We start from the raw sequence: 19,017 nt of genomic DNA, 5'->3' as shown, positions 1-19,017 counted from the left end.
TTATATATATATATACACAAAGAATATCATATATGTTTACTTGCAAATTTCAACATTCTAGATAGGTGGTATTACTTAGAGTACCCAAATTTTCAATACCCACACAAATATTCTGCCTCTATGTGCAAAACACGATTGTGAAACCCTTAGGGTCATTCAGTTCCACCTTACCTAAACACTCTCGTCTCGCCAGGTCTCCGACTCACGTCTCTCTTAGAGTCTCTCGCTCACCTATACACTCTCTTCTCTCATGTCTCGCTCACCCAGACAGTCTCTCACTGCTAGGGTAAGGGATTTGTGGTTCCAGATTTTTCTAGGTAAGGGATTTGTGGTTTCTTTGCTAATTAAAAAGCTTTATTTTGGGTTGTGATTTTGTAAGAATTTTTGGGTTTTATGTGGGGAACAACATCGCCAACATCGTTGACATGCCATTTCAGCCATATCGTCAATGTTTCTAGGGTGCTGATTCTTTCATTCTTTCAATTCAACTCTTACTTAATTTATATTTCTAAAGAAGTTTTATTATTTCCTATCCCTGTATACTTGCCATTGCACACAATTATATGAATTTTTTGATAGTCCATTACGATATGTTTTCTGGCAATTATTAGCATTAACATATAGAAAGTTTTAGAGTCCCTGTTGAAACAAGTTTTAGAGTCCTTATTGATATTCTTAAACCTATCTTAGGCTGACTACCGTGTATTCTCTTCCAAATATTATATGGGTCTTTCTTTTGGATTCTCCTATATTGACAGTTAAGCAATTGTGGAACGTCATGAAGATAGGGTTTGTTCACTTAATGAAATTGTTGGCTCAAATTTGCTAATATGTGTTCAAATTTTCTTACATAGTTTTTTAATAAGTATTTGTTGATGTTCACTTACAATTTCTTGGTTGAATGTAATAAATGTAGTAAGCATTTTCTATTTTTTATATCGATTTCCTGTGATGGTTTTGTGCAAAAAGGGTGAAAATAGTTATGGTACTGTAACTAGTTCTTGTGACCTTGGGTTACTACCTCTGGTGTATTTCCTACAGTAGAGATGCTTGATTGTTTCTCAAGTTTTACTTGAGCAGTCTATTAATTTCTTTATCTCCCAAATGTATTTATAGTTAGTTACTTAGTTTGTATTTTAATTTTTCTATCTCCCAAATATATTTACAGTTACTTACTTAGTTGGTATTTATGCCTTCACACACACTTATCAGTGCTAGACTTAGCTTTGTTTGGTTTTTGTATCATAGAGAAAAATGGCACTTCCTTTGCTTAACAAGAAAATCGTGAAAAAGTGCGTTAAGAAGTTCAAAAGGTATGTATCTCTGGATTTGTTCTTGGTAGCTCAATTTTTTAAATACTCATCTCTATTTGTTTCTTGTTGTCAGTTTTCTTGATTATAAATTGTTTCCAACATAGTTTATACTCTATTCCCAGACTTTAATCCTCTCACCATTGCATCAACTTTAGCTTGCATTATTGAACTATTGACTTCTATCAAAGTTCCTACTGAAAGTCAAGTTATAGAGAATAAAAAATCTGCAAAAGCAATAGGTATCTTACTAAACTATTGTTTAGCTTGCACTATTGAACTAATGTTTACTCTAAGAGATAGTGTCATTTGCATTACTAAACCATTGTTTAGCTTTCATTACTAGGAGATGGCTAGTGATCAGTCGACCAACCATGGCCATACTACATCCGATCGAGGTCGTGTCTCACTGCGGCAGACCCATCATAGGGAATGCGTCATGTTCGCACCCTCATGCCACAACCTTCTCGCCCTCCTTTGTGAATTCTATTCAACCAACCATTCAATATCATCTTACTTTATCATCTTGCAGACACTTTACTACTGATATGCTGACAGAGGCTTCACCTCCACCTAGCTCCCATATTCCACATGCACCCAGCACGCAGGGCCCACCACTGGACACATAGGGTGCCAGTGGCTCTTTGTCCCAGAATACTGGGGTTGTGCCTCCTCAGAATAGTCGTATCTTGATACGACCTGTTTCAACTGCTCTATAAGTACATTGTTCCTTACTCTTATTTTAGTATACATTGATTACAAAAGCATTTACGCCGCTAATATGTTCTTACTATTTAATTCATAGTTTCGATCCTTTTGATGCTACTCGGAAGATAAGCGAGATCATGAAGACCAAGTATGAACGAGCAGCGACACAATGGAGTGATTTTACTCTTGACGAAAAAGAATGTTACTTTAAGGAGTTCAAGGTAAGTATAAAGTATAAATTGAAAGTGTTCTCCTTTAATATATATTCTCACCAATGCTTCATAATGTTGTTAACTTTTTATATCTTGCAGAGTAAATTTACATGGGACCCTGCTCATGATGTTGCAATAAAGAAACTGTGGAATAAGAAAAGTGGAGAATTATTACAGGGCTGAAGCATAGGGCACGAGAAAACCCGGCCAAAGCTATATGGATCCCTACTACAGTCCTTTCAGAACTTTGCTATATTTGGGATGGGCCAGAGTACAAGAAGAAAAGGGAACAAGGGAAGAAAAATCCAGCATCTGAGGATAGTTGTTCTCACATTGGTGGCTCTATTCCTCACACGGAGTACCGTAAGACAATGGTAAATTTTGAGTAAATTTAACAATTTCAATTTTTATCTAGTTTAAGATCTAAATATCATATACCTTTTGTAATTTTAATTGCAGAAAGTGGAACTTGGCCGGGATCCTGTCAAGGCAGAGGTATTTGTTCGCACTCATTGAAAAAATAGTACGCAACAATTAGTCAACGGATGAGCAATAGCTACATATGTAAGTATTCAATATTCTTAAATTGTCATATTCTATATATAGTAGTCTACAATATTAAATATAGAACTAAATTGTTGGCATCTATTTTATAAAGCTATAATGAATCCAATTGTTTGTTTTTAATCTTCTGTATTGCTGTTTGAAGATCTATGTTTCCTAAAATTTGGAAAGCACTTGTGTCTTAGCTCAATTGAAAAGTTTTTGAATATATTTATTTTAGCTCATCTGATTGCATATTTTTATGTTTGTGTCTGCTTGCACATCTGGGATGCCCTATTATTCTCTCTTTTTTTCTTCAATATATTGTGTTGCTGCTTGTTTTTGTCTTACTAGTCAGTCACTACAAGAATTAGCGATTTACCAACCGCTTTTTTCCAACAGATTATTTTGGTTGGAATTTGCAACCGATTTCTAACCATGTCTCATTATGTTAACCTTTACCAACCGATAAAATATTGGTTGGAAAATCGGTAGGAAAAATTTACTTTCCAACCCATATTTCGGTTGCCAAATATAAGATTTTTTTAAGAATTTTGAAAAATATTTCCAACCGAATATTAGGTCGGAAATATGGCATTTTGTTTTTTTTTGTTTATTTGTAACATTCAGATTATTTTCCAACTGATTATTGTGGCTGGAAAATAAATTTAACTCTTTTTATAAGTAACGTACTGATAATTAATTTACCAACCGATTTTATCGGTTGGAAACTAATTTTTTATTTTTGTAAAAAAAATGATTTTTTGTTTTTCCAACCAAAATATCAGTTGAAAAATAAAATTAATATTAATTTAATAATTTTTTGGTTTCCAACCGAAAATTTGGTTGGAAATAAAGAAACCATTGCAGATAACACCCTTCGATCCTGCCCTAATTGCACACACAAATTACTCCCGAAAAAACCCCCTACTTCTCTCTGTCGCCTCTCAAATCTCAACACCATCTCTATCGCCGTTACAACTGGTGGTCGCCGTCGTCGTCCTATTCTTCCATTTATTCAGTTGCGTAGAACTCCGCAGCTTGTTAGGAATTGCCTATCAGCTTGCTTCTCCTTTGCATCATCAAGTGAAATTTGATTGCATCTATCTTTCGAAGGTACAATTTCAATTCTTTAATTGCTGCAAAATTTTGGTTTTATGGAAAATTCATGAGATCTGAAATTATTCCTCTGTTTTCTTGCCCCCCTTTTGCTTGAATTTATCTGCTTCTGCTTGTTATTGTGTTGCAGATTTTTTTTTGTTATGGTTCGTTTGTCTATTTTGATTGATAGCTTTTATATGGTTAAAATCGTTTTGGGTATTGGAAAAGAGGAATTTAATGTGTATATGTTAGAGACGTTCCTGGTTTTTCTTCCCCCTTTTTGTTATAAGCAAATTATGTTCTGACTAGAGACTTCCATTTGTCCTGTTCCAAATTAACCTGCTCATTTGCTCTTTCAATTGACAGTGTGTTCGATTAGGTTTGATCAATATCATAATTTTAACACTGTAAGGTATGTGCTTCTTGCGTGTTGGTCTATTTTTTGTTTTAACACAAAATTATTTAAGATGCTATTCACTGCCACTTCTATAATCAGGACTCGGTGCCGAAATCATCGGTCTACACTCTACAGCATTGTTTTCATCGTCGAAAATACTGATTTTCTCGAAGCCAAAGTTCATCTCAAACTGGAGGTCGTGTCGCTGGAGGTAGTATTGATTGCGCTTTCTTCTGCAGCTGCTGCTGGACTTCTGTTGTCCATCTTGGATACTCTCTGTATGTTGTATGCTTCCTTCCAATTTTTGTGTTTCCTTGCTATTTTTTTCCCTGCTGTTGCATGTGTGCCTCAATTTTGGCACCTTGGCTTTTGTGAGCTTAGAAACCATTAATTGCTTTGTCATGTCTATAGTTATTATGCTTCCTTCTGAATTTTGTCATATTGTTGTTTGTATTCTCTCATTGTTCTTCATTTTTCTCAGCAGATAAAGGCTTAATTGATTTCTCCATTTGATGATTCTGGACCTGCTCCTACAATTTATGCTCGAGTGTTCAGGTGTGGTTTTTTTTAGGCTTATTTTGCATTTTTGAATGAACTGATAAAATATATCTCCTGCAAATTATATAAATATATAATGCTATCTATAATGGTTATTGACAAGATGTGTTTTGTTGTACCAGCAGAACAAACCCCCTCTCTCACAGTTGGAAGATGAAGATTTGAAATCTAGGGGCAGCTACACACCCCACATATTTTTCTCCCCCTCAACACTTGAAGAACACAAGTCGACGATATAACTTTCCATGCCATTTTTCAGTTAAAGGTAAGGGATTTTATGTGCTGAAAACGGACGTTTGTGTGCATAGCATTAGGTGCATGAGTAACAAGCATAATAATGAATTATTTTTCTCATTTTCTTTGCGTGATCACGGATTGGTTGGTTGTAGTTTACTGATTTTTCAGCTTTGATACATTTGAGGTGCATGGTTTGATCATCAAACTGCGAATATCATTCGCATTGTCAATTTTTTCATTTTTTTTGTACATAGTAAAGTTGTACTATTTTTATTGATTCGTTCAACTATGTTTTTTCAAATGTATTGGTTGCTTTCACAAGGCCAAGAACTGAATGACTTCCTCAACAATGTTTTTTTACTCAGCTCGGTACCCATTTAATAAGTTTTGTTCCTTGGTCATGCTATCTTCCTGTAGTAAGAAATCATGGAGACATTATCTGCTTTGTAGACCTTTATGGAGTATTGATTTGATCCTTCCTAGAAAACTATAGATTCCATGTGGAGTCTCTACAGTTGTTCATTGCTTGTTTCCGTCATTTTTTGAAAAATTCTACAAGTAGTTATAGGAAATGTAAATTTTTAGCATGCAATTTTTCATATCTTTTTAACACTATGTAGGATGGATATTCTTGAGCATCGTAACTGGATGTATAATAGGCTTCTTCCAGGCCGAAAGGGAATTACAAATAGCTTTTTACTTGGGGTGGAGGAGTTTATTTCTCTTGCATGTCAACATCCGATATTTTTAAGTGAGGGAAAATTAAGGTGTCCATGCTCAAAACACAAAAATCAGAGGTACTTAACTCCTGATGAGGTGAAGGTTCACACCTAATTATTGGTATTAGACTTCACATGGAGAGGAAGAGCCTCAAATAGATGTTGAGGTTGACAGATCTTTACCAGGTTCAAGTAGTGTGCACATTAATGATGATCAACAAATGAATAGATATCAGACAATGATTTTCGATGCTGTATGCCCTGATTTTACCACTCAATATGAACAAAATGTTGAGGAAGCTCCAAATATGGATGCTCAAAAATTTTATGATATGTTGCATGCATGCCAAAAACAATTGTGCCCTGGATCTAACCACTCTGAGTTGTCAGTCGCTGTTAGGATGTTGAGTATTAAATCTGATTATAATATGCCACAACGATGTTTTGATGAAGTTGTACAACTCATGAAAGAGACAAATCCTCCTGACAATTGCATACCTTCTAATTTTTACCAAGCAAAGAAATTAGTCTCCAAACTTGGACTTATCTCCCAAAAAATAGATTGTTGTGTTAATGATTGTTTATTATATTATAAGGATAATATAAATTTGAGGGAATGCAAGTTTTGTGGTTCTGCTCGATATAAGCCAAGTGGGAGTTGTAAGAAAAAGTTGAAAGATGTCCCTTTTAAAAGGCTGCATTATTTGCCGCTCATTCCTAGACTTAAGAGGCTATACGCCTCAATGAGTTCTGCAAGTCACATGAGATGGCACTATGAAAAAAGGCGGGATGAAGGTGTTTTGTGTCACCCATCAGATGGAGAACATTGGAAACATTTTGATCAAACTTACCCTGATTTTGCTATTGAGCCAAGAAATGTTAGACTTGGTTTATGTTCTGATGGTTTTACTCCGTATAGTCAATCGTCTTCACCTTACTCGTGCTGGCCAGTAATTATTACTCCATACAATCTTCCTCCTGAGATGTGTATGACTACTCCGTACATGTTTTTGACCTGTATTATTCCTGGCCCGTATAACCCCAAGAGTAAGATAGATGTGTATTTGCAGCCTTTGATAGATGAGCTAAAACTGTTGTGGGACGAGGGTGTCTTAACATATGATATTTCAAGAAAGAAAAACTTCAAAATGAGGGCAGCTTTAATGTGGACAATCAATGATTTTCCTGCATATGGAATGTTGTCAAGGTGGAGCATAGCTGGAAAATTAGCATGCCCTTATTGTATGAATCGATCAAAGGCTTTTACTTTGAAACACGGGGGTTAAAATTCTTGGTTTGATTGTCATCGCCAATTCTCTCCAATGGATCATGCATTTAGAAGGAATAAGGATTCTTTCTTCCGAAATCGAGTTAAGAATTCACAACCGCCAAATAGGTTGAGTGGAGATGAAATGTTTGAAATAATACAATATCTCCCTAAAGTAATTGAAAATGACCTTAGTAGATTGGATGGTTACGGTGTACAACATAATTGGTTGAAACAAATTATATTTTAGGAATTACCATATTGGAAATCTCACTTGCTTCGTCACAATCTGGATGTCATGCACATAGAGAAGAATGTGTTTGATAATGTGTTTAACACCATCATGGATGTCAAAGGTAAAACCAAGGACAATATAAAAACAAGAATGGATTTGAAAGAATATTGTAGGCGACGGGATTTGGAGCTTAAAGAGTTACCCAATGGCAGAGTGATTAAGTCAAAAGCAAAATTTTCATTTACCATTGAGCAAAAACGAGTAGTATGTGAATGGGTAAAAGGGTTGAGAATGCCTGATGGATATGCCTCAAATTTGGCTAGGTGTGTAGACATGAAGGAGGGCAAGTTGTTTGGTATGAAAAGTCATGACTGTCATGTGTTTATGGAGTGTTCACTTCCAATTGTCTTTAATGCTTTACCAGAACCAATATGGAATCCTATAACTGAATTGAGTCAGTTCTTTCGCGATTTATGCTCAACAACTTTACGAGTGGATGAGTTACATCAAATGCAACAAAACATTCCTGTTATCTTATGCAAGCTCGATAGAATCTTTCCACCAGGCTTCTTTGACTCAATGGAACATTTACCTATTCATTTGCCATTTGAAGCAATTGTGGGTGAACCAGTTCAATATAGATGGATGTACCCCTTTGAGAGGTAAAAATTGTTTAATTTAATCATGTCTTGTTAGTTATTTTTGTCGATATGGACTAACTTTCTTAAATTTACACTAATTGCACAATATAATTACAAACAGGTTTGTTTCTTGGTAAATTAAAAAAGATGGTGAAGCAAAAGGCTCGTGTGGAAGGTTCCATCTGTCAGGCATACTTATGCCAAGAGACTTCTCATTTCTGCTCGTATTATTTTGAGCCTCATGTACATACTATGAGAACTATAGTTGGACGAAATGATGATGGGGCTCTAGATGACTCAATCCGACCAACTCTATCTATTTTCAACCAACCTGGACGTCCATTTGGACAATGCATATCTCGTTTTTTAAACGAGAAAGAATTGGCTGCAGTCACATTACATGTCTTGTTAAATTGTGAGGAGGTCGAACCATATATTGAGTAAGTAGCACATACTATTAACAATACTTTATATTCAATCACTCAAGCACATACATGTTCAACTGATATAATGAATGTATTGCAGTATATTTGTTCAATATATACAAACAGTCACCCCACATATTACTGACAATGAGGTGGATGCTAGGATTGAAGCTGAATTTGCACTATGGTTCAAGCATTATGTAAGTGATGCATCTAAATATTTGCACTAAAGATACATAGCTTCACTTGTTTTATCTTGCTAATTATTTTCTTCTATGCCTAGGTCCACAATCCTAAAAATGTTATTCTAAATCGATATTTGCATGACTTGGCATGGGGCCCTTTAATAGTAGTGAATACATGGCCCATTTACTTTGTCAATGGGTACAAGTTCCACATAGATGCATGGAGTGAAGGGAAGAAAATGAATAATAGTGGGGTGTGTGTCAAAGGCACGGGTCATGGTGAAGGAGAAAATGATTATTATAGAGTCCTTAAAGAGTTGGTGGAATTAGAATATCCTGGAGAACCTATTAAAAGGGTGGTGTTGTTTTATTGTGATTGGTTTGATCCGATGATAAATCGAGGTATGAAAGTCCATAAACACTATGGAATAGTCGAGATTCGACATAATAAGAGGTATGGAAAATTTGATCCATTCATATTACCACAATGTGCGAGTCAAGTGTACTATGCACCTTATCCAGGAAAGGTAAAAGAGAAAGTAAATTGGTGGGTTGTCTTCAAGACTAAATCTAGGAGTATAATAGATGATAAAAACACTCTGGAGGTTGCTTATCAAGATGACGCAATGGAACAACAACATGTAATCATTGAAGGCGATCATCTTGAAAACTTACACGACATTGAAGGCAACTACAAGGAAGTTGATGGTATAGTGAAACGAAGGATGATGAAGATGATGAGGATATTGAAAATGATGACGAATCAGAATTTACTACTGATAGTGATTCTGGATAGGTGATCTTAGTTTCCCCACATGTTTTGTCCTTTTGTTAGACTTGTTGTCTGAATTTTGAATCATGCAACTTTACTTCAAATTGATACTTGTCATTGTGTTATAGCCTCTCAATGCAACATGTTGTTTAATATTTATATTGGCTTTATCTATAAATACTGCTAGGTTTTTCTGAAGTCAGAAAACTTGATTTTGAGTTGGCTAGTGGCACATTTAGGAGGAGGAGTTACAAAAGTGAAAGTAAGTCTGATTTTCCTTCTTGATTTAGTGTGATTTTTCTTAAGGTATTAATATTATTCTAGTATTCTTCTTCCTGTATCAACATTAGTGTTCTTTATGAATTCATGTTACTTATATATTCAAATTGCACTTATATATTTCTAGAAGAACACTCTGGAGTTTGCTTGAATTCGTGTGCTACTTGAGCTATTTTTTATGTTATACAGAGCTTGAATGCCGGCTTGTTCAATTGGTAATCTTTAGATTAATTCTATGGTTGTCAATTGTTTTGTTGAGAGTTTTGAATTTCATATAAATGAAATAGATAAATTATTTGCCTATGTTATAAGTCTGTTACCATTGGTATGTTGTATGTTACGTTGCCTGCAGCTTTAGCATTGAATTGATCTGTTTTCGTAAGGGATCATTGGCATTTCAAGTTAATTGTTTCAATATATTTTCTACTTACCCATATGCTAGTAAATCTTTCTTTTCCTTGTTTTATCATTTCAGTTGTTGGAATCCATTAATCTGTAGTCAGATGTCGGATTCGGGTCATGGGTAGGATTCTGGGAAAGGGGTCGCTTAAGGAAATACAGGCTTAGGGTTTCTAATGACAGCCCTACACCTTCCTCTGCAGCTGCAACTTCACCATCTCCATCAACTATTCCTTCATTTTTGTCCACTAATTTGCAACCACCTCCGTCCACTTTGCCACCATCTCTATCAAGTTCTAGCCCAACTACTTCACAAAATTTAAATCCTCCTACAGGGTCACCACCCATTAATCAAACACATGCTACCAGCTCTAGTCATGCAGAGGTCAGTGAGACACCGAATCCAAAGAAGTAGTTAATAGAGCCTGATGGAGAAGGGTAAGTAAGAAACAACTATGAATTGAATTTTTATTAATTTTTTTACAATACATATTTTTGCTATTACTTTCAAACAGATTTCATCCACATAAGCCTGCGATTAGTGGCATATCTGAAATAGTTTGGAGCAAATTTGATATGCCCTATCCCTCATGGAAGAAAATACCCCCAGAAGTTCGAAAGATGTGGTTTAGAGAGTCTGAGGCAAGTTATTGTTTAAATTTTTCATTGTTGTTAAAATACATTATCGTACATAACGTTAATGTGTAATTCTTATTACAATTGTAATGCAGAACAGATTTACTTGGCTGCCCCATCATGATCCACTTATTCGCGCTAATTTTGAGAAGCGTGGGGCAACTCGAATGAAAGATATGTTATCAGATGTGCATGTTAGAAGGATCAAGCCGGATTGGATTGTAGATTCAGTGTGGGAGGCACTCTGCAACCACTAGATTTCTGAACACTTTAAGAAGATAAGTGTGCAAAACAAGAGCAATCGTACTTTCTCTGAAAATGGTGTTTCATTGCATACAGGTGGCTTTGCCCCTGCCAATAAACATGCAAGAAAGATGGTATTCTTGACAATTATTTGTTTCACTTTCTTTTTTTTATTAACATAAATTTTATAATAGATGTTAGTATTATAGTTCTTTAAAATTACAGGAAGAAGAGTTGGGTAGGAAGCCAACTGTAGCTAATTTATTTATGCGCATCCATATGAAAAAGAACAAGATGTGGGTTGATACTAAATCCGGGATGACATATGTAAGTCATGGGCACTTGTCACAAATACACTAAGTAAATGTCTATAATCTTAGAAAATTAATTATATTTCTTTTGCAGAACAAGTTTACTGATAAGATGAGTCAGCTAGAGGCAAGTCAGAGCATAGGGGAAGGGTCATGTAGTGGTGATCAACATGCTGATCATCCTTTACCATCTGAATTAGACCTATGGAAGGAAACGGTTGGTGGGAAGAGAAAAGGGAGGTTGTATGGACTTGGTTTACAGTCCACAGTGGTTTCAGATGCTTCTTCCGGGCATTCAAGTTTCTCAAATCACTGGGATGAAGATGAATACATTCAAGAAAAAGTTAGGACTCATGTTTCTTCACTTAGTGCTGAGCTTAATACTCAGTTAGAGACGGAACGAAATGGAAGAGCTGAGTTGGCTGTTCGTCTGGAGTCATTGCAGCAGGAAAATATTCAGTACAAACGTTTGCACTCCAAGACGATGAAGAAGATTAATAAAACAAACAAGATGGTTAGTCTTTTTTTCAAACAAATGAATGTCAAAGCTATTCATGGGGCTTCTACTTTATCTCAACTATCACTTGATGAAGATGAATGTGAGGATGATGAAGATGAAGGTGGGGATGAGGAAGATGAAGGAGTTGAGAGTGAGGATGATGAATAGGATTGGATTACTTTGTGTTAAGTTGTTTAATTGAATCTTATGATGATATATTGATAATACTATTTGATATACTAAATTATTTGATGAAATTGTATCTGAATTGCTTTTAGATTTGTTTCGGAAGATTTTTTTACAGGTGGCATAAAGTATAATTTAATTTATTTTTTATTTTAATGTAACCGTACGAACTGCTATTTCGGTTGGTATATATCTATACCAACCGATTGTGCGGTATCTTTATCTTGCTTTGCAACGACAATATCGATTGGAAATTACCGACCGATTAAAAAATCAATTGGAACATAATTTCCGACAACGGTTTTACCAACCGATATATATCGGTTGGAAATTGGTTGGAAAATACGACTTCCAACCGATTTTTCCCAGATTTCCAACCGATGTAGCGGTTGGTAAATCGTTAATTTCTTGTAGTGAGTATTCATGAGTATTGGTATCTTTTCTTGCAGAACAAATTTAACAAGCTGAAGGAGGACGTGTTAACACAGCGATTAATCTTCTCCACCAGTGAGTCACCTCTTGAGCCGTTGGATGAGGATCCTTTATTCTTTACGACGACTGATGGGAAGAATAAGAGAGGTCGCACCTACGGGCTTGGATCTGAGGCAAGCTTTTTGCCTAGTTCTTCATCTTGCTCCATTGGACATTCCAGATTGTATACTTACGAGGAGTTAGAGTAGGAGTTAGAGCAGCGCATCGCTCAGATGAACTCTGAGTAATTGGATGAAGTTGGTGACTTGCGGCAACAGATGCAGGATGAGGAGCGGAGGTTGGAGGAGTTCTTTTCTTGGATGCAGATGCAATCCCCAAAAACAACCATGAGGATGACTGTGCTTCACATGGACACCTTTCTGATGGGGATTAGATTTTATTTGATAAAAATATTGAATCGCTTATTTATAATATTAATTTCTATTACCTGTTATTTCTCGCACATTTTGATAATATAGTTTTAATGGAATTATTTAATTGATAATTGTAGTTGAACTATAATAATACAGAATTTAAAAAATCATTATTATAAAATATAAATTTAAAAACTAAAAATAATATAATTAGCGACGAAATTGTTAAACAAATTATGTCGCTAATATTTTTTATATAAAATTTAATATATTTATTTACGTAAATTAAAAATTTCGAATAAAAAAAATATTTCAAAATTCAAAAAAATAATATATTTTGTCACAGAATATGCCGCCACACAATCCGTGTCGCGTTAGTGATGGAATATTTTGTCGCTAATATCCAAAATATTATTTTTTTGTCCATTAATTAATTTGCGACAAAAATTCCATCGCAAAGTCCGTTACAACCTAATTTCGTCACTAATCCGTCGCAATTTGCAATATTCTGTCGCAAATTATTTGCGACGGGAGTTTTTGTGACAAACAAATTTCTGTCTCAAATAAGATTAGCGACGGAATTTCCTTGTTTTCTTGTAGTGAGTATCAAATTGTATTGGTTCAGCAATCAACGGAACAAATATAAATGCATAGCCGATATGGTTGTCTAGACAGATTTACACGAATAACGACCTGTTCATATAATTTAAATGAGTACCTCACTATATCTATCCTTAAATGCATTTTTAACATGTTTAACTGTTGCATGCCATCTTCAGCATTGTATAGTTGATAATGCATGTAACCGTTCACCTAATAGGAGAAAGACCCACAACATAACATTGAAATATATGAATAAATCATAATAGGGACCATTTTCAGAGAAGTCGCAATTCATTTTCGCAACCCATTTGGTGCATACAGAGAATAAAAATGGCAGATCGTCTGTAAAAACTAAATCTCTAGATTGAATCAAACACATCAATAAGAATGTTTAAAAGATCTGGGAAGGGAAAGATTACGATTGTGAGGGCTAAAACGCCCCCAGAAGATTGGATGTCAGTGGATCCACTGACATCTACATGTTGTTTGGTGCAACGGAGCCGCAAACAAGCAGTATATATGTGTGTGTGTATATATATATATATATATATAGATATATTCAGCTAAATCAAATTATATGAAAGTTTGTTGTTTTCCTTTGAAGCTTCAGACGCTTCAGCTTTTGATTTTCTTCAAGCGTTACATCTTTATTAACGAAATGACTCTGCCTCTTCGTAAGGGAACGACTGCCAACTCACTTCACCAGTCCAGGTTCATCTCTCTTGAATCACTTAACGTATTTTACCAGAATCATCAACGCATGTTGCAATTCTCTTTTCTAATCTTGGGTTTGTCCCTTCTTGGTGACCTATTTCAAGAAATCAGTTGGATTTTCATAGGTACCATTTTCTCTCCTTCAATTTTTTTCCCTTGAACTGATTTTCTCTTATTGCTTTCTTGCTGTGGATCTTCTCTATTTGTACTATCTCCTATTGTTTTCTTTCGGGTGATCTTTGTATTTATCGAAGCGAATTTCTAAGCCTTGGACTCTGACTGCCTTCTTCTGATCTGATACAACTATTTTTAAATTTCAAATGTAGGTCCCAACTAATGATTACGTGATTTAACATATATTTAATAATATTTTATATATTCAGCACTTTTATATATAAAACAATATGTTATATTTATTAAAACAAAAGTAGGCCCCACTTTTGTTACATATTTATTAAAATAATTATTTTATTAATTTATATATTAAATTTAATAACAACATTTTTTACTTAATATTTTTTAATTATTGTACTTAAATCTCTCTACTTAATAACTTTTTAATTATTGTACTTAATATTTTAAAATTTATTTTATATAAATTTTTTTATAATTTCAAAAATATTTATGATTTATACTTAAAATTTTTTACTTAAAAATTATATTTATTAAATTTAATAACAAAAATTATTATAAAAATCATAAATTCTAATATTATAAAGTTTAAGAAATATTTTACTTCAATAACATTTCCGTTAGCGTTAGTGACGTAGAATGAGTGGTGTTCGCGTTTGAGGAAGGATTTGATGGGAATCAATAAGAAATTGAGAAGGGAAAGCTTAAAAGAGCTACAGAGAAGAAACAGTCATAACTATTGACTTGGTTGGCAGATTTGCTATTATAATATATTTCCGAAGATTGATTTTTGTCCCACATAGCATCCAAACCAGATGCCCTACGTGGGCTTGTCCAGTTGAGAACCTTTTCATTCTTAAATTACCTATTTAAGACAGGTTGGCGGGTGATCAAAATTTTGTTAATTTGGTCAACTTTTCGTTTTAGTTTGTTTTGTTTTAGTTAATGTCTTTGTTGATCTTTTTACTTAATTAGGGTTTCCTCGTGACTATTTAAGCTGCTGGTTTATTTGGATTATTATTGAAGTTAATAAACTCTTTGGTTTACAACCAGTTTTCCTTGATGTATTCCAAGATTGTTCTTAAAGATTTACGTTGATTGTTTCGTGCTGCGTCAATTAGTTTTTAATTCGCCAAACTATTCACATCATATTATACAACTTTAAGCTCAGCCTTTTTTTTCGCTGTTTTTCCGCTAACATTGAAAATCAATCTTTCTACAATACCAAACGAACCCTATATATAAGCCAGTTGGCAATTCTTATGAAGTTTGATTGTTGAGGTGATAGCATGAGAAAGTTTCTTTAGTTTTATAAGGTTCAATATAGTAGTGCAATGCCCGCGCTACGTACGGTAAACTTTGAATACTAATTTATTATTAACTAGTAGCGTACCCGTGCTTTGTGCTACATGTAATTATATATTTATTATTTATATTGTATGACCATAATCCTGAAATCACGACAGCTATAGTAAAATTATTGATAAAAAAATGATATAGCTACAGTTTGATAACGAGCAAAGTGGAGAAAACAACTATCATAAAGCTTTTTTTTCCTCATCATATTTGAATATGATAAATTAAATTTTTTATTAATAAAATTAAGTACCCCTATAATATTTCGGAAAAATCTGGAATATGGCAACAGAGAATTATTGAACTTTAGAAATTTATCACACCAAAATTTTCTATTCTCCGTAGCGAATGACCCTCCATACTTGCTACCTTACCACCAACCATGAGTAGTATCTTTAGTCTTGATTTTGGTTTTGCATACAAACATGGTATAATTTTCTAATCGTCTTTTCTATTACCCTGCATCGCTGGGCCAACAGCGTTCCTGAAATATATGAAGAACAGTTAGAGCTTAAAATTTCGACACTTTACTTACCAAAATGAAACATACCTGCCCAAATGTGTAATAAGTCAACCACCACTACCCCATTCTAATCCCTCATGGTTAAGGAAACATATCCAGCCACACACCCAACACAACTCAGCACAGTTAAAAACATAGCAGAGGACCATTGCATATAAAGATGAGGAAAGTTGGAGGGCAAAGCATTTGAGATTTGACAAATCTATATTATTATAAGCCACATAACAAAATAATCTCTCAACCATATTACCCTCATCTCATTATACTTGTACTTAATAAATAATAATCAAGATTATAATGATAAGATTTTGAACTTCATTTCTCAAGATTATACCTGTACGCAATCTTCAAGCACTCAATGGTGATGTAGAACGCTTCTCTTTGTATGATAACAGTCTTCGATGCCAGGGAAGCCTCTAATGATATTTTTTTTAGAGAGATGGTAGCATTCTTTAATCGTGGTGCTATTTTTATTCTTCTTATGTACTTGTGAATACAGGTTCTTTGAAATCTTCACTATTTTTGATATATATGTATTTTGAAATCTTCACTATTTACACCCCTTTGTGCCTTAAAAAAACCTCAAAAAGATTCTCCCGTAGTTATGCTTATTGTCATACTCGCCAAGAAAATGTTAATTGTTATACGATGCAAATCTCTAATTTTCCCACTTAAGGTGGAGACAAACGTAGCATCGAGATCATTAAATCCATAATAGCTATGAAAACTTAAATGAAGCATTGGACACATAACCTATAGAAAAAACATTAACAATTGTTTTAAAATGCTATTTGTTAGTGGTTGCCTAATCACCTGGGGCATTAAGTTATTCTGTAGTTGTAAGTACGTCTTAAAATCCAGATAGCTTATTTGCAAAATTTGATCCAGTTGGTTGGTTATTGTTGTAATACGAACTTATTTTTGCAACCTTCTTTAAATGTACACTTGTCAAAGTCAGGGTAAAGTCTAAGCCACATGTGGGTAACATGAGTACCAACCACAAATTCTATTTTTTGTTTACTAGTCCCAAGGTTACAATTACATTACCAGTAAAAAATAAAAGTAAAAAATATTGGTCTCCACATGGTTGTGCATTCGAAGATTATTATATATGTGTGTGTGATATCTATTTTTGATATATATGTATTTTGATATATGTTTTTTTAATATGTATATATTAAAAAAAATATTAGCCGTACCCGCCGCACCTGTACTCTATTTTTAGGAGAAAATGACGAATCGCCGTATTCCGTATCGCCGTATTCCGTATCCTTGTATCCGTATCTCCACACCTGTATTGGTGCTTCATAGCCTCTAACACATGAAGTTCATCTTTTTTATTTTTTGCAGGAAGTTTTTCTCAAAACGGCTGTGAAGATGTATTGTATGCCGGGTGACGTGTTGGAATTAGTTGATAAATAAAGTTATAAATATGGTTTGTTGGTTTGTTACAATCCAATTACAAGCTCTCTATGAAATAAATTCCTAAAAGTGTGTTTGGATTGACAGGTTTAGAGAAAAGGGAAGGAAGGGGAGAGAATAGAAGGGCAGAGAAGTGAAGGGGAGAGAAGGGAATGTATAATAATTTTTCTCTTTCTTGTTTATATAGATAAAAAAAGAAAGGAAATAAAATTAGTTTCATTTACTAATTTATCATTATTTTTTATGTTAGAGTGTTATGTGCAAGGGTATAATAGATTTTTTAACATATAAATAATTTAACAAGTCATTCATTCCCTCCAAATAACTCGATTTTGGAAGAAAGAATTTTGACAAAAATTTAATGAAATCTTTTCTCCAATTCCTTCCAAATCCCTCCCCTTAATTTTTTCTTAACTATCCAAACAAGCGAATTAAAAGGAGACTCCATTTTCCTTCCCTTCCCTCCCCTCCCCTCCAAATCAAAAAATCCAAACACACTCTAAGCCTAATGAGAGCATTAATAGAGATCGATAGGTGTTGAAAAAGGAGTAGTGATATCCCAGCCAAGAAGTTGACTACAATAGAAGACGTGAACATGAACATGATGATGGTAGTGATCTTTATGGGGCTAACTTTTCATGTCCCATCTGTGATGTTCCATTGCTGGTGTATCCATGGATACTTCTGTTCCCGACATTAATCGTGATTCCCTGCATTGCTTTCCTTACTTTGCCTTGGCTTGGGTGGCACTGGCCGTTTGAACTTGAGAAGTTTATTTAATTTTGTGATGTGCAACAATTGATGCTTGATTAGTTATTAATTTATGTCTTCTTTGCGATTTTAATCATTTTTGTTCTTGGTGAACTGTAGCTTTTGCTTGGTGATTAACATCATGTACGACTACTAATCACATGAACAACGTCATTTAAAAATCACATATATATTGTAGCACCCAGTTGGAATGAACGGGGGATATTTAGTGGTGCTGTACGAGTTATCGAGTGGTGATGAGGTTGATTTTCTTGTTCCACATAACTTAGGACAAGATGAGAAATATGAAATATAATAATTTAAAATTTTAAACTAGTAACAAATGTTTTTCCAGGGTTCAAATTAGAATGGGCTCGTTCAAAGTGGACAAAGTATTACTATTGTTGAGGAATGGACCATGGCGCATATATAATCCAACTTTGTATGTATGTAATTATAACTGTTTTTATCCTAAACACAAACAATTATGCCTCTCATGCTAAAAGGAAAGAGAAAAATATACATATTTAGTTTCCAATTTCAAGATCAAATTTAAAAAATCTGTTAAACATTTAATATGTCAAATCTACTTAAAATATGATTTACATGAGCTGAATTTGTCAAAGCCATCTTACTTGTGTCTCTCACATGTATCCATCCGTCTCTTTCTCCTCCTATTTCTCTCTTTCTCCCGTTTCCTTTGCTTCAGTTTCCTTTGGAGAGAAAAGAAAGGAAAAGCTATAACAGAAAAATAAAAGAGAGAACTGCAGCACTCCCGCCGGAGACGCAGCCGATATCTCCCACATTCC

At 34.3% G+C, this 19,017-nt stretch overlaps 2 protein-coding genes and 1 long non-coding RNA gene across 4 annotated transcripts; all 3 read left to right on the top strand.

Moving 5' to 3' along the window:
• The first annotated feature begins 4,202 nt into the window (after positions 1 to 4,202).
• Positions 4,203 to 4,894, top strand: LOC120003043. Of its 2 annotated transcripts, none has more exons than XR_005469235.1 (3): positions 4,203 to 4,286; positions 4,371 to 4,549; positions 4,756 to 4,894. It is a non-coding gene; the product is annotated as an uncharacterized LOC120003043 (long non-coding RNA). The 2 variants fall into 2 exon arrangements; XR_005469236.1 differs by having other exon boundaries at positions 4,753 to 4,826.
• Positions 4,895 to 7,178: 2,284 nt separating this feature from the next.
• LOC120002586 lies at positions 7,179 to 9,808 on the top strand. The gene is made up of 5 exons (XM_038851348.1): positions 7,179 to 7,949; positions 8,050 to 8,368; positions 8,454 to 8,553; positions 9,498 to 9,572; positions 9,779 to 9,808. The coding sequence occupies exons 1-5, from the start codon at positions 7,784 to 7,786 to the stop codon at positions 9,806 to 9,808; spliced, it is 690 nt and encodes a 229-aa protein (XP_038707276.1). The 5' UTR covers positions 7,179 to 7,783.
• A 1,284-nt stretch (positions 9,809 to 11,092) lies between these two features.
• Positions 11,093 to 11,954, top strand: LOC120001345. Its single transcript, XM_038849619.1, has 2 exons — positions 11,093 to 11,194; positions 11,273 to 11,954. The coding sequence occupies exons 1-2, from the start codon at positions 11,135 to 11,137 to the stop codon at positions 11,843 to 11,845; spliced, it is 633 nt and encodes a 210-aa protein (XP_038705547.1). The 5' UTR covers positions 11,093 to 11,134; the 3' UTR covers positions 11,846 to 11,954.
• Positions 11,955 to 19,017: the final 7,063 nt, after the last annotated feature.

The sequence above is a fragment of the Tripterygium wilfordii genome, chromosome 7, assembly GCF_013401445.1.
Source record: "Tripterygium wilfordii isolate XIE 37 chromosome 7, ASM1340144v1, whole genome shotgun sequence".
Taxonomy (NCBI): Eukaryota; Viridiplantae; Streptophyta; class Magnoliopsida; order Celastrales; family Celastraceae; genus Tripterygium; species Tripterygium wilfordii.
The sequence above is the reverse complement of the archived record's forward strand: the minus strand, read 5'-3'. Positions and strand labels throughout refer to the sequence as shown.